The sequence below is a fragment of the Protobothrops mucrosquamatus genome, unplaced genomic scaffold (genome assembly GCF_001527695.2).
Source record: "Protobothrops mucrosquamatus isolate PMUCROS unplaced genomic scaffold, P.Mucros_1.0 scaffold_191, whole genome shotgun sequence".
In the NCBI taxonomy this organism is placed as follows: domain Eukaryota; kingdom Metazoa; phylum Chordata; class Lepidosauria; order Squamata; family Viperidae; genus Protobothrops; species Protobothrops mucrosquamatus.
In genome coordinates, this window is record NW_015386267.1 from 56677 (window position 1) to 69851 (window position 13175).

Below are 13175 nucleotides of genomic sequence, written 5' to 3' on the forward strand. Positions count from 1 at the left end.
GCGGAGAATCCTCGGGGCTCCGGAGGAGTTCTCGCCTACATCGTCCATATAGGACGACTCGGGAACTCAACTCCTACCCTGGGCAGCTCACCTATCCCCTTATGCCCAGGGGAAAGGTATCAAGCCGTTTGACAGCTGATGCTGGCTGTCAAACCGGCTTTTACGCAAAACAGGCGGGAGGCAGCAAACAGCTGCGACCAGCGAAATCGCCTGCCACCGGAAGTCGGAAAATATCAGTCTTGACTTCTGTCTCCCCAAACCTCTGATTATTCTCTTGTCTTACAACTGGAAAAGAGCATATATCCTTTTCCTTATCAATAGAGCCAAACCGTATACTCCATTTTTATCAATTTATCCTCCCTATCCTCACCTCAAATAGATTGTTTTTCCAAATAGCCTTCCACAAAACAGATTTCATTTACCAAAACCAGCCAGTAATCCTCATGGAATAGTTGAAGTCATGTCATTTCCTACCTGTCTTCTCCTTGTCCAAAGGTGAAGGCAATCAAATGACCTCACAGAATAGTCCTTGTGGATATACCCAGCCAAATCTACCATGAGGCTTGAACAGGTGGCAACATTCTTCCAAAAGGATAGGTTCTACTTCTGCTGCCTATAATGTTCTGGGTTATCCATCCAATCTTTACCAGTTGCCTCACTTTCAGTCCACTTTCACTATTCTACTCACTCCTTGCATGCCATCCGTGTCTTCTACCATATAGCCCCTTCAACATACCATTCCCATGTTTAACTAATATTCCCACCTAGATTTTCCTTTGTTGCATATAATCTCAATCTGTCTTTCTTCCCTTCCATTTTCTCTTCAACTGAGTTCTTTCTTTTCCAATGAGCTGACACACTAATGCTTCCATCTTCTCATCTACCCATAGTTCACCAGCTCACTTTCGCTAATCTTAATTTCCTTCCACTTCATGATGCTATACAATTACTCTCTCCTCATTATTAATATGTTCTCATATTTAAATTCAAGAAATTAATATCACTTGATTAGTATAGCATTTCCTAAGAGATAAAATTAATTCTGTTTGAACTGGAGACTTGGCTCCCAAATGATGGAATACAGACTTACTTAAATATAGGTCATGCCAAAACTATAGCTCAGCCAGCATTTGAATGAAGTTTCAAACATAAATTATACCCAAAATAACTTAGAAAATAAATATCTTAAATTATGCAAGCTTTGTCATTTCCCTAGTATGTAATACAAATGACAGGGTTTGCTGTCATATTGTCAGCCCTACAAGATAGAGCAGACTAAGAAACAATGCTATGTGTAACAGCTGTAGTTACAGAACCTTGCAAATCTGAATGTGTTGCCACCCTCCTTCACTTTATCTTGATGTGAATTAGAGGGGCTTGAAAAAAAGTTTAATCAAAGAACCGGTCTGAGTTAGGAGACAGTTAGTTAAGTCAAAAAACCATCACTGAGAAGGAGGACAGGAAGGTTAGGTAAAGAATACGAGAAATGTTCATTTGACATAAATCATTACGTTTAAATGATTGTGGATGTTTGTATCGGTCCACTTCACCCGGACATTGGAAGGTCAACCCTTATCCGAAATGCTACCTTTTATTCCTAATATTGAGGTTATCAGCACTAGGGACCAAGGGTTTTTTCCTCAATAGTGACTTAGAACAGCAGTTACCCTTGATGAATGTGGGCCAAAAGAAAAGGATGTTTGAAATGAGGTCAAAATGCTTTCCTTGCCTGTATTCTAAGGCCTCCTAATGGTGGGTATTCTTTGTCCCAATTTCAGTTATATCACTGATTACAGCTGTTGTCCCGAAGAAATCTATGAAAGTCATGTACTTTAAGTTAAAAGAACAAATGTTTACATTTGAAATTGTGATGGAAACATTTAGAATTTTTATATAATGTGAGTTAAGCACCAAAGAACTGTTATGATTTGGCATTATGATAATTCTTATTAGTGTAATTTTAAATGATCTACTAAACTAAATTATGGCTTTAGTTGTGTTATGTGTGCTATACTGAAGAACAGATTTCATACTTCTGAGGGACAATTACTGTTGCTTATTACTTGTTTAAAGAGACTAAAAAACACAAAGATGTATTTTTGGTATTCTGTAGGGCAAATTATGTGTTGATTTTTTGTGTGTTAGATAACAGTTGATTCCTGCCTTCAGATTTTTATATAATGTTTATTCTGAATGCCTGATTTCTTACCTAATCCTTTTAATTTATTTTTAAAATAGGGTAGAATTTAATAGGAGCGAGTTGTCAATTTATTTAACAAAATTTATATCCTGCCCCAATCATAATGAATACAAAAAAAAAATCCCCAGAGGAAAAACATTCAAAAGAAGAAAATATGGATAACATTTAAAACCAAATAGTCAAGGCATTTTGAAGGAACTAAGTGTCAGAAACAAACTGGATCAACTTTTTAATAGATTTTGTTCTACACATTACTTACTTACTTACAAGATCTGCATTGACTTTCATCTTTTTCTGGTCTTGGCTCAAGAAGAATTAAAATACAGCAGTGTATTGATGTTTCTGAGTGATCTGCCCATTGATTTCATATTTATGCTAAAGAGCATAGGATACAGGATAGAACTCTGCTGCATCAGATTTTTTCCTTTTGAAAAACAGGTAGACACAGTCAGATAATTAACAAAGTTTCATAGAATATTTTCAAGGGCCAGTTGCTCTGTTTTCCCTCTATATAGATTTCTCATGGGGGAGGTGGTGGAATGTAGGGCAGGTAGAATTAAATCTGCTTTACAATGGTCTTGATGCCTTTGCTGGGAAATGGATCGTATCAACTGTTTTGGCTCCTGCCCTCATGTGCTACCTTCAGAGGGCCTTGTGCACAGGCATTGAGTTCTGTTTGTGAGAACCAGTTGTTAAAATGACAGACTAAAGTGACACACCTGATACAGGTCCTATTGCTGCTTTAGCTCCAGTGATAATGGTGGTTTGTTTCATACTCTTTGGGCTGCTAGTCTCTATGGATTAGCCTGTAAGAGATCCCAGGCTGCTTGCTCAGCTGGGCCACATCTTTATTGTTATGGATGACAGCAATAGTGACTGGAAGTCCTGTGTGGCAGAGAGGGCCTCACTAAACCGGCCCAGCCCACAGTTTATATAGGATAAAGGAGAATATTTGTAACTCAGGGTTGGAATGAGGGGTCCTTAGTGCTCTGTGAGCTGAGTTGTTTTCTTGCGGATGTTTCATTACCCAAACTAGGTAACATCATCAGTGCAAGTGACGATGGACTAGCACTGATGATGTTACCTAGTTTGGGTAATGAAATATCTGCAAGGAAACAATCAAGCTCGCAGAGCACCCAGGACCCCTAATTTATGCTTGGAACATAAATTTATTTTCATATATCACTGATAATGAACTGTAATATTGTTGAGGTGCATTTTCATTTGTAAATGTGTATAGGCTGCCACCATTTCTGTCCCTTTTTTACTTAGCTTATAAAAAAGAAAGCCTGGCAAATTGGATTTCACTAGCAAAAGAACTACTGTATTTAGTCATACTAACATTTCTCAGTCTGGCTCTTCACTTCCTCCTCCTTTGCTTCTGCCTTGTTTTACAAGATGAAAACAGTACTGAATGCTTGCCTTTGTTTTAAGGGATGCCAGTATGTGCCTTATCTTTATGAAAGAGCAGAAGGAACCAAAAAGAACTATGAGTCGCAATCTATGCCAAAGTTTTATATCAGTTCTACATAACTTTCTTAAACTTGACTACAAATCCCAGAAAACACTGCAGTAACCTTTATAGAGTCCAAAGATTGTTTCCTGTTTGGTCTTAGAGTGTTGTAACTTTTCATGGAGTCTGGAGGTAGGATTAGTGCTCTTAAGTACACAAGCTATAAATAATATTGCAAAATATGGCCAGCAGTGAAATCCAAACAGGTACTGTATAAGAGAGTTACTTTTTAAAACTGAAGTACTAATACATTTTGAATATGGAGATTTGGGTTATGTTTTATGTGCTGTACATTAAATTACACTGCTGATCTGTATTCTTTTTCCTTTGCATGTAGAAAACATTTCAATCAGTGCTGCACAGACACTAAATTCTATAATGTTTCAATTTGTGCTGATTGTTGATTGTTTCTGAACCCATGATAGTACCAGATTTACACACTCTTTCTCCCGCTTTGTTAATGTTAAGGTAGTGTTAAGAAGAGACCAGGATGTTCCTATATGTTTTTAAATTCAATTGTGTCAACGTTTGTTTGTGGTGGCAAGGATTTGGCTAACATTCAGTTCAATTTCCAGGGCATGAATGGAAACAAAATATTCTTGTATTCAAGATACATACACAATTAAAAAATGTATAGCATATTTTTTTCTGTGACAGATCATTGCTCAGTTATTAAGGCCTGATAAATACTATAATACATTCATAAGTTTTTAAACGCTATTATTTTTATACTATTTACTATTAATAACTGCATCTAACAGCACAACTATCAGATGAACTATTCAGAAGGGGATTATGAAGTTGATAGGTCAACTGAAACATTTATACGGTGTATTAGTTTTTAACTACCGTTATATCATTAAATATAGTTCCACGAGTTTCTCCTTTTCAAAATATATAGAATCATCAGATAATTATAAAATTGTGGGAACATAGATATCAAAAAAAATTTAAATCATGTAACCATACCAATTCATTGGAAAACAATACACATTCAATGAAATTATGCACTCCTTGAAGCTGTTCAATTAAGTACTATTGCAGCATTTGCAATGTAAAATAGGAGCTTTGAGTTACACAAAACAGCATTTAGCATAGTACTAAAAAGAGGGTGAGAATGAGCAAGAAGAGAACTGGCTTAGGCACTGTGGCTTTTGGAGAAGGCTACTGGTTAATAATATGTAATATTTTGTTTCTCATCATTTTCCTAAGTTAGGGAACTATTTATACTTCACCATTCTCTTTGGTTTAATTCAATCAAAAAATAAAGCTTTCATGATCAGTTTGGAAAATTAGTTAAATTATGATATAAGAGAATAAATCAAGTTGTCTGTGATCAAAATGATTTGGAACAAATCTAATAAAAATGTATCTTGGTTTTTAGATCCAATTTTTATATTTAAATTGTATGAATCATGATATAAAATTTCTACTGTATGAAAATATATTTAATAAGTTTTCTGTTCCTTTATTTGTTCCACCCACAAAAAGGGGGAAATACAGTAGCAATATCTCAGTACTCAGCTGCATTAAATTATCTGATTTCTCCATTAATGTTTGTGGGTAGCTTTCACACTCATCCCTAGGGAAATTTAAAAATAGTTTTAAGTGTGATTGCAGATTGCTTACTCAAACAATAACATAGTTCAATCTATCCTTTTTATCTCATACATTCTTTTCTGCATTCTTTGTTAATAGCTATCAACTCTATTCTATTCTATTCCCCTTGCCAATCTGTTTTCTTTCTTTTTTTTCATTCTGGTACCTAAAAATCTAAAGCCATGGAGTTATTAGTGACTTAGTTACCCTCTTCATTCCCTCCTTGAGTTAGTGTGTTTTGTTTATGTGTAGGTATGTGTCCGTGAGAATGAATGGAAGTGTAATGCCTACAGAGCATGTATTTAACTTGAATCTGTGAATACCTTTCTATTGTGCATGATGGCACAGTTCTGGTTGCAGTTCCATAAGTAAATATAAGTTAAACATTTTGCAAAATGTTGCTTAATTTGAAAAGTAATAGTGTGCTATCTATGTTTATGTTTTGAGTTGCTATAATGTGAGTTAATCCACTAGATGGTAGTAAAAAAACTTCTTTAGCCTCCCTGCATTTTCAAGTTTTGATATTTGAATTCATTCCCCCCCCCAAAAAAAAATCTATCAGTTTTAGTTTCCATTCCATGGAAATACTATTTTACTCCAAATTCAGCACCATCTAAGCTTCACATGATCAAAATAAATTTCCTTAGACTCTTAAGATGATCCTTTTAAAGTAGATTATTGTCTATTGTAGCTTCAAAGCCCCACCTGCTATCTGTGAAATAAAATTAGCTTGAAAATTTTTTTTTTACAATCACTCCATTGATTTTCTTCAGGTTTTCTCCAAATTCAAAAGAATACATTTTTAATAAAGCTTTTAGAATACATTATTATAAATCATTTTATTTTGCAATTAAAAAGATGATATAAAGATCTATTAAGTTATCATGTCTTTTTATACAACTTGCTTAAGGAAGCTTGCTTATTCCTACTTTCAAAAAAACTCTAGTGCAGTTTGATACTCTCAGATGGTTTATTTCTTTAGAAACTGCACAGTTGAATCCTGTGATTGAGCCGCTCTCCTGGATGCTGGGCACTTGGCTTTCAGATCCACCAGGAGATGGTACCTTCCCTTCAATGAAGCCCTTCCAATACCTTGAAGAAGTGCACATCTCTCATGTTGGTCAACCCATGCTGAATTTCTCGTGAGTTTTCTTTTTTTCATATGTTTTTAGAAGAATACCCCCTTCTAAACTATAAGCCCCCAAACCACTGCCACATAGAACTTGACTTGTTTAGCTCTTTGTTAATCGTTAATAATTAGAAACATTTTAACTCTTGTGGACTAGCTTGAGGGAATTGGTGGTTTTTAAATTATTTGCATAGCTTTTTAGGAACCATCTAAGCTAGACATAAACATCTACCCTTGTTTTGTGTGACATGGAGGAATTAAGGTATAGGAAACTAATAATAGAAGAATGCAGATAGAACTGTTTTTTATCCCAACAGTTTCAGTGCTTTCCATCCAGACACCAAGAAACCAATGCATCGAGAATGTGGATTTATCCGCATCCAACCTGACACTAACAAGGTGGCCTTCATTAGTGCTCAGAACACAGGTATTAATCTTATTGCATTAGTTGTTTTTAATCCCAGTTTTGAACTTAATTTGCCTGAAAGCACTTAGAAAATTTTCTGGAACGTACCCTTTTGTTTTCGTAAATGATTAGTTTGGAGGTATAGTTGATACAGCTCTGTGATATAGATATTAATGTTTGTTTGTTTGTTTTATGTAGGGTTGGTGGAAGTAGAAGAGGGAGAGGTAAATGGGCAAGAGCTTTCTATAGCTTCTCACTCAGTAGCAAGGATTTCTTTTGCCAAGAAACCTCATGTAGAGCAAGTGAGTATGCTTATTTGTAATTTAGTTGATGAATATGTACTCCTATTGCTAGCCCAAACAATATAATTCTGTTAGTTCATTTCCCAGAAACTGTTATATTTCTGGTCAATTCTGTTCTGTATGTTTGTAATAATTCGTATAATTATTCATTCTATAGCATAATTTTTTTTCTTAACTACAAGACACAAAAGGTGATTAAAGATGTATTTAGAATGCATCTTTGGAATTTCTGAAGAATCTAGTACAGTAATGAAGGGTTGGTGAATTCACCATAGAAGGTCTAAAGAGAGAAGACTGTAATGTTATGCTATTTGGACAAAGTGATGTCAGAACAATTGCCTCTAATACTGCTGAAAAGTTTATTTTTCTATTCAACTGAACCACAACTATTTTTTTAGGTTATTGTCAAATTAAGCAGTCTGATTGCAGTCAGATTGTTTCATGATTTATTAGTAATACTTGGGACTTACACCAATGTCTGGGTGGATTGGGCCAGAAAACCCAGCTGTCATATCTATTGTGTGTTCTCTGAAGCCCTAGCTATATTACCACTGTGGAAAATGACTAGCTATTTTGTAAACATATGGATTTTAATTGAATCATCAGAGATTGTGCTAATATTTTGTAATAATTTGACCCTTTCCATTTAGTTTTTCATCCCTGCTAAGGTTTCTTAGTACTATTATAATACTTAAAACTCTTCAAATAGTAATTTTACTCATATCCCTGCATCACTGTTAGGATTTTTCATCTGATCCAGTGATCTAGTCCTCCTTGTTTTAAGACTAGTAGAGCAGAGGTTACTTTGTATTGTTTCCCAGAGATTCTGATGCTCTGATGGAATTTTGCATGTCCCCAAACCACACTGTTTTCCAATGGATGGCTGTGTTCAGTTTGGTCAAGATGAATCCGTGGACTTTGAGATTGGATACTAGACTTAAACTGGTTTCAAAATTAGAATCTCAGATTCTGCTTAAGACTCTTGGCATTTTCACACACAAATGGGAAGAGGCTCCTAAGAGAATTCTAGAAATTGAAGACTGCTTTTACCCCTTGCTAGATAAGTTGATTTAAAATGGTATCTGAGAAACAGTGGGATCAGATGCACAGGGGAAAAAATAATTTTAACAGAAAGTAATACCAGGCTATGGCACCCACAGAAACCAAATCTGTCTCTAGCCATAAGCCAGCAATGTTGATGCAGTTTGGAACTGCAAAGATAGCTTTCAAAAACTTGGACTGGAAAGCTTTTAGGATATTACATTTTATAAAAGCACAAATCTGAATCCATAGAGAAAGTGCAAAATAATCATAGCAAGAAAGACTTTGTCGGCTGTGTGAATACAAATGGTAGATAGGGATTGAGTTAAATAAAAATAGGTACTGGCATTGTTCTTCACAAAACTTTATGATATGTAATATAAATCTTAGATAAAGTATGAGAATCTTTGAGATTGAGTATGTGCTAATTTACCAATTCCGCAAAACAAACGAACAAAAATACTTTTACCTTCAAAACATAAATATAAAAAGGTTTATTCTGAAACTGTTGATAAATCCAGAAACACTGATAGCAACTTGATCACATTATATCCTTGCCTATCCCCAAAAGACAAGTGGCTTTCACAATTAAGTTAAAAGGTTTACTTTAAAATTATCTTGTTCCTCTTTGAGTTGAGTAATAGCATCCTTTTTCTCCTTAGCCTAGTGACCAAAGGTTTTCTAGAGTTGAGGAAGAGCAAAGAGATTTCTAGCAGCTATCAGTTTTTAGCCAAAATCTTTAATCAAATTGCCCCATTGCCCTCAATGTCACTTCACAGGACTTAGTTCATGTCTTCCTGATCTTTCTTGCTACCCTTCTCTAGACCAGCTTTAAATAGTCTGAAGTCTCTTTAAGTGATGTACCCAGAATTGGACACAATATTCAAGATAGAGTTTGACTTTTTTCTGAAACAGTTATTTCTTGTGAATACTGTATAAAAGTACTGTTCATGCAATCTAAAATTGCATTTGCTTTTTTTTGCAGTCACTTGCAGCCACATTAATAGTCTCAAAGTTTGAAATAACTTGCTAGTCCAAAATCATTTTCATAGCTATTACTCTGAATCAGGTCTCCCCCTTCTTATATCTTTGATATTCATGTCTTAAGTGAAGCGCTCTGTTTTGATATTTACTTTACTATTTCTGGGTAACAATACGTAACAATAGTGAATTTCATGCCCACATACCAAAAAAGTCCATTTGGAAATTGAAAATGTGGTGTAGTGATCAAGGTGCTGGACTGAAGCCAGATCCCTAAATTTTACTCTTCTAGTCTTAGTCCTGGATTGGGACGCTGGAAGACACCTATTTGCCAACCTGCACTTAACTAGCCTTGTAGTTTACAGCCCATAAGCTTTACTGAAGAGGGCTTTATCTTGCAGTGGATTGATTTGGCATAAGAATAAGAAGAGTAGATAAGAAACAGATTTTATTGCAGTAGTTGTCTTTTTTCATAATATATACCTTAAAATATTTGGTCCATTAATAGACCATAACAGACATTGGTCTGTTAATGTTATTGCTGTGCAATTTTTATTATTGATTTGTACCGGGCAATTTGTTTTTCAACTTGTTTTGAACACTTGCCCCCAAAGAACAATTTTTGGCAGAGTTCTCTGGGGAAGGTTTTGCAATCACAGATATTTCATTCCCATTCTAAATGTAATTATTTCAAAAGGACAAAGGGCACCAAAAGATTCAAAACCTAGATGAGAAACAGAATTATTTTTTAGAAACAATTTGAAGAGAAATGTAGGGGGCCAGTGCCAAGGGGTACGCTGTTTGGGTTTGCTATGTGATCATTTATTTTACTTATTTATTTTTATCTAGCCTTTATTATTTTTATATGTAACTCAAGGTGGTGAACATACCTAATACTGTAGTCTTTCCACCTCCTATTTTCCCCACAACCCTGTGAGGTGAGTTGGGCTGATAATAAACTCTTTGACACAATATCCGATAATTTCTAAAGATATTTAATCATAAACTATTCTTTGCTACCTCTCTTTTTAAGAATTACTCTCAAATATAGGTTTCAGACAAAGCATATGCAAAGCAAAGAGATCACCATATTTATAGACAGATTTCTATACTTTTATTATTTGATATATGATTTTCCCCCCATTTCTGTTAGAAGTCTGAGTTGTATCTTATTCTAAGGGTACCTATTAGTCTGCGCTTTATATAGTATATACCAGAATTCTGGTTTGTGTTCAGAAGCCTTCTAAAAAGTTTTCTCCTCTTCCTTCCAATAAGTGTCAAAATGAAAAGATAAACATTGAATAAGCCTCAATATTGTGCTTGAAATTTTGCAAGGATTTTAAATCTGCGTATTACAGTACTACTTAGGAACATTTTTATTCGTTTATGTTCCTTCATCTTATTTGCTTTGCCATTTTCTTGAATTCTAAACAGAATCCAATAATACATACTGTAATGTCTTTTTTATTTTCTTTTTAGATTACTAGAAAATTCAGGCTCAATTCTGAGGGAAAATTAGAACAGACTGTCTCTATGTCAACTACTACGCAACCAATGACTCAGCACCTTCATATAACGTACAAAAAAGTGATTCCTTAAAAAGGAGGATTTGTTTCATCAAGAAAAAGACATTGCATGGAGAGAACTGAAGTAGCTTGAAAGCAAAATATGACTTTGCATCTTCACAACCCAATTCATAACCAAGAGTAGAAACTGCAGTTGCTGAATGAGTTTATTCTGAGTTTCTGTAATAGAAGACTTACAAAACCAGACAAAATCAAAAGCCAATAAAAAAGCTTTTATTTTTAAAGGTGTGACTTGGAGTGGCATTCTGTTGCTTTAAAAATGCTTGCAAAGGCATGTATTAAAACTTCCAAAATGTATTGCAGATGACTCTACTTCAGTGCAACCCAAAGTCCAAATCTGTTAATTCCTTTATGATAGTATAGTAGAAGAACCACTACCTGCTTAATGTTAAATGACCAGTGATGAATCTCTATTTCATGTCCAAATGCAGCTAGTGAGTTCTCTGGCTTGAAGTCCATGTGGAAGTCCCTATTTCCCAAAATAACCCACACAGAAGATACTGTCCATAAATGAAATGAAAGGGAGATGCTGGAACCCTTAAGAACTGAATCATTCCTTTCCTACCTCTACTTCCCCTTTCAAAGAATATATAGTTTTGAGTGTTGGGGTGAGTCAATTTTCCTTTTCTGAATTCTTCAAAAACTAAATCACTTTTAAAATGGTTTTGAAAAAGCAGTCTATATTTGATCAGTGTTTACAAATGGTGACAAACCAGATGAGGGCAAATGGACCCAGGCAGTTAAAAATTCATTGGTTTTTCCCTGGTGCTAGTACTTCCCTCTAGGAACAAGTTTGGGAAGTCAAACTATCACGAGATGCATATGATCTTTGTTTAGAAAGATGCACAGATTTGGCTGGCATTCAACTCTTTCTTTGCCAGAAAAAATAGCATGACCTCAGTTGTACATGTTATAAAAATCTAGAGATTACAGCTGCTGCAGGAGGTTATGGCTAGAAACAGATGTTGGCTCTGAAAACAGGAGCATGTTACTACTACTTCACAAGCATTATATTAGCTGCCCGACCTAATTTAAGATGTTGGCATTTATTTACACAGCTCTAAATAGTTCTGAACCAGGACATCTGAGAGCATTTTGCCTAATAATACCCACAATCTGAGATTTACTAAGGAAAGATTGATGACAGTCCCATTTGTAAAAAAGATGAATTGGCAGACATCCATAGTAGTTCCATAGCTTGGAACTTTCAACAGGCCTGAGGACTTTTTGAAACAGTTAAATGTATGATTACCCTGTCGTTTCCTGAAATATGAATGGGCCCACTGAAATTGATTTAAAATATTTTTACAAGTTTTACATTGTTGATGTTTTTGTTTGCATGTTTGAAATCTTCATGCCATTTTTATGTATCATTGAAAGGCACCTTGAGCACCGTGAGATGGTAGGGCAGAGCATACATCTAAATAAATGCATGTCATGGAACAATAATTATCAGAATCTTCTCTGTAGGAATGCACCCCTGTAATCATGGCTAATCTGGGTTGATACTGATTTTGTTTGCCATACTCACATGATATGTTTGTGTGAAACTTCAATAAGCATAGGGCACTCTTCTCCCCTTTTTCATGCAACATTTTAGACTTACCATCAGTCAAACTCTAAATAACCACCAGTCTGAATGTATTTAATATTTAGAGTTACCTTACTGTATATAAAGTATGAAAACTCTGTAAATGCAGGTGGTTAACACTGGTAACTTGCTTGCTCTTTAATTGTACAAATCCAGCTTCTCTTTTATCTAATCTGACAGAACTGTCCTGTTATATTTGTCCATCCATTCCTTAACTCAGAGGATAATTCTTATATTGTCATGTTGCTTGATGATCATATATATAATATTTAAGAACACTTAATGCACATGTTTTCTTGGGATATTTCTTCTGTAAACCTAGAGTTTTCCCACATCTCCTTTATATACATTTTATTTAGGGCTCTGATTGTATCTATGGCAACAGATCTTACAAAATGTAGCAGTGTACATTGTTTCTGCTCTGGAGCTGAAATATTCCATTTTCCCCCACCAAAAATATTATGTATTTTCAGAGTATGCTAAATACAGTTTTGAGCGGTCCTCCCACTTTCCACACCCTACATATATATTTCTTCTCTTAGTGATGGATCTTTCAGGCCTGTTCCTCATGCCTGCATCATTTTGGCTTTATAAGGACTCTGTCAACAAACATATTAGCATATACAAATATGTTTTTTTAATCATAAAATGGTGGAAAGAAATTGCATAAAGGAAGTCAAGACATTGTCCAGCTAACGGAACTCAATTTTCACTCCTGGAAATTTCATTCCATTTTCTTCCTTGTAGAAGGAAGATTGAGTAAAAAAAAACAAAAACAGGCTAGGTCCCGATGGAGTCTTCAGAGAAAAAAAAAACTCTTGAAAAAT

The 13175-nt window shown here is 35.0% G+C and overlaps 1 protein-coding gene across 2 annotated transcripts in view; it reads left to right on the plus strand.

Moving 5' to 3' along the window:
- Nucleotides 1-10970, plus strand: part of THAP4 (THAP domain containing 4) — a 24741-nt gene extending 13771 nt beyond the window's left edge. Inside the window, exons 1-5 of one of the 2 annotated variants that reach the window (XM_015824499.1) lie at nucleotides 3592-3919; nucleotides 6295-6454; nucleotides 6759-6868; nucleotides 7046-7149; nucleotides 10651-10970. In XM_015824499.1, the coding sequence (XP_015679985.1) occupies nucleotides 3895-3919; nucleotides 6295-6454; nucleotides 6759-6868; nucleotides 7046-7149; nucleotides 10651-10770 (519 nt within the window). In that variant the 5' untranslated portion in view covers nucleotides 3592-3894 and the 3' untranslated portion in view covers nucleotides 10771-10970. Of the gene's footprint in view, nucleotides 1-3591; nucleotides 3920-6294; nucleotides 6455-6758; nucleotides 6869-7045; nucleotides 7150-10650 lie in introns of those variants that run through there. The other variant, XM_015824491.1, reaches the window with a different exon arrangement.
- Nucleotides 10971-13175: the final 2205 nt, after the last annotated feature.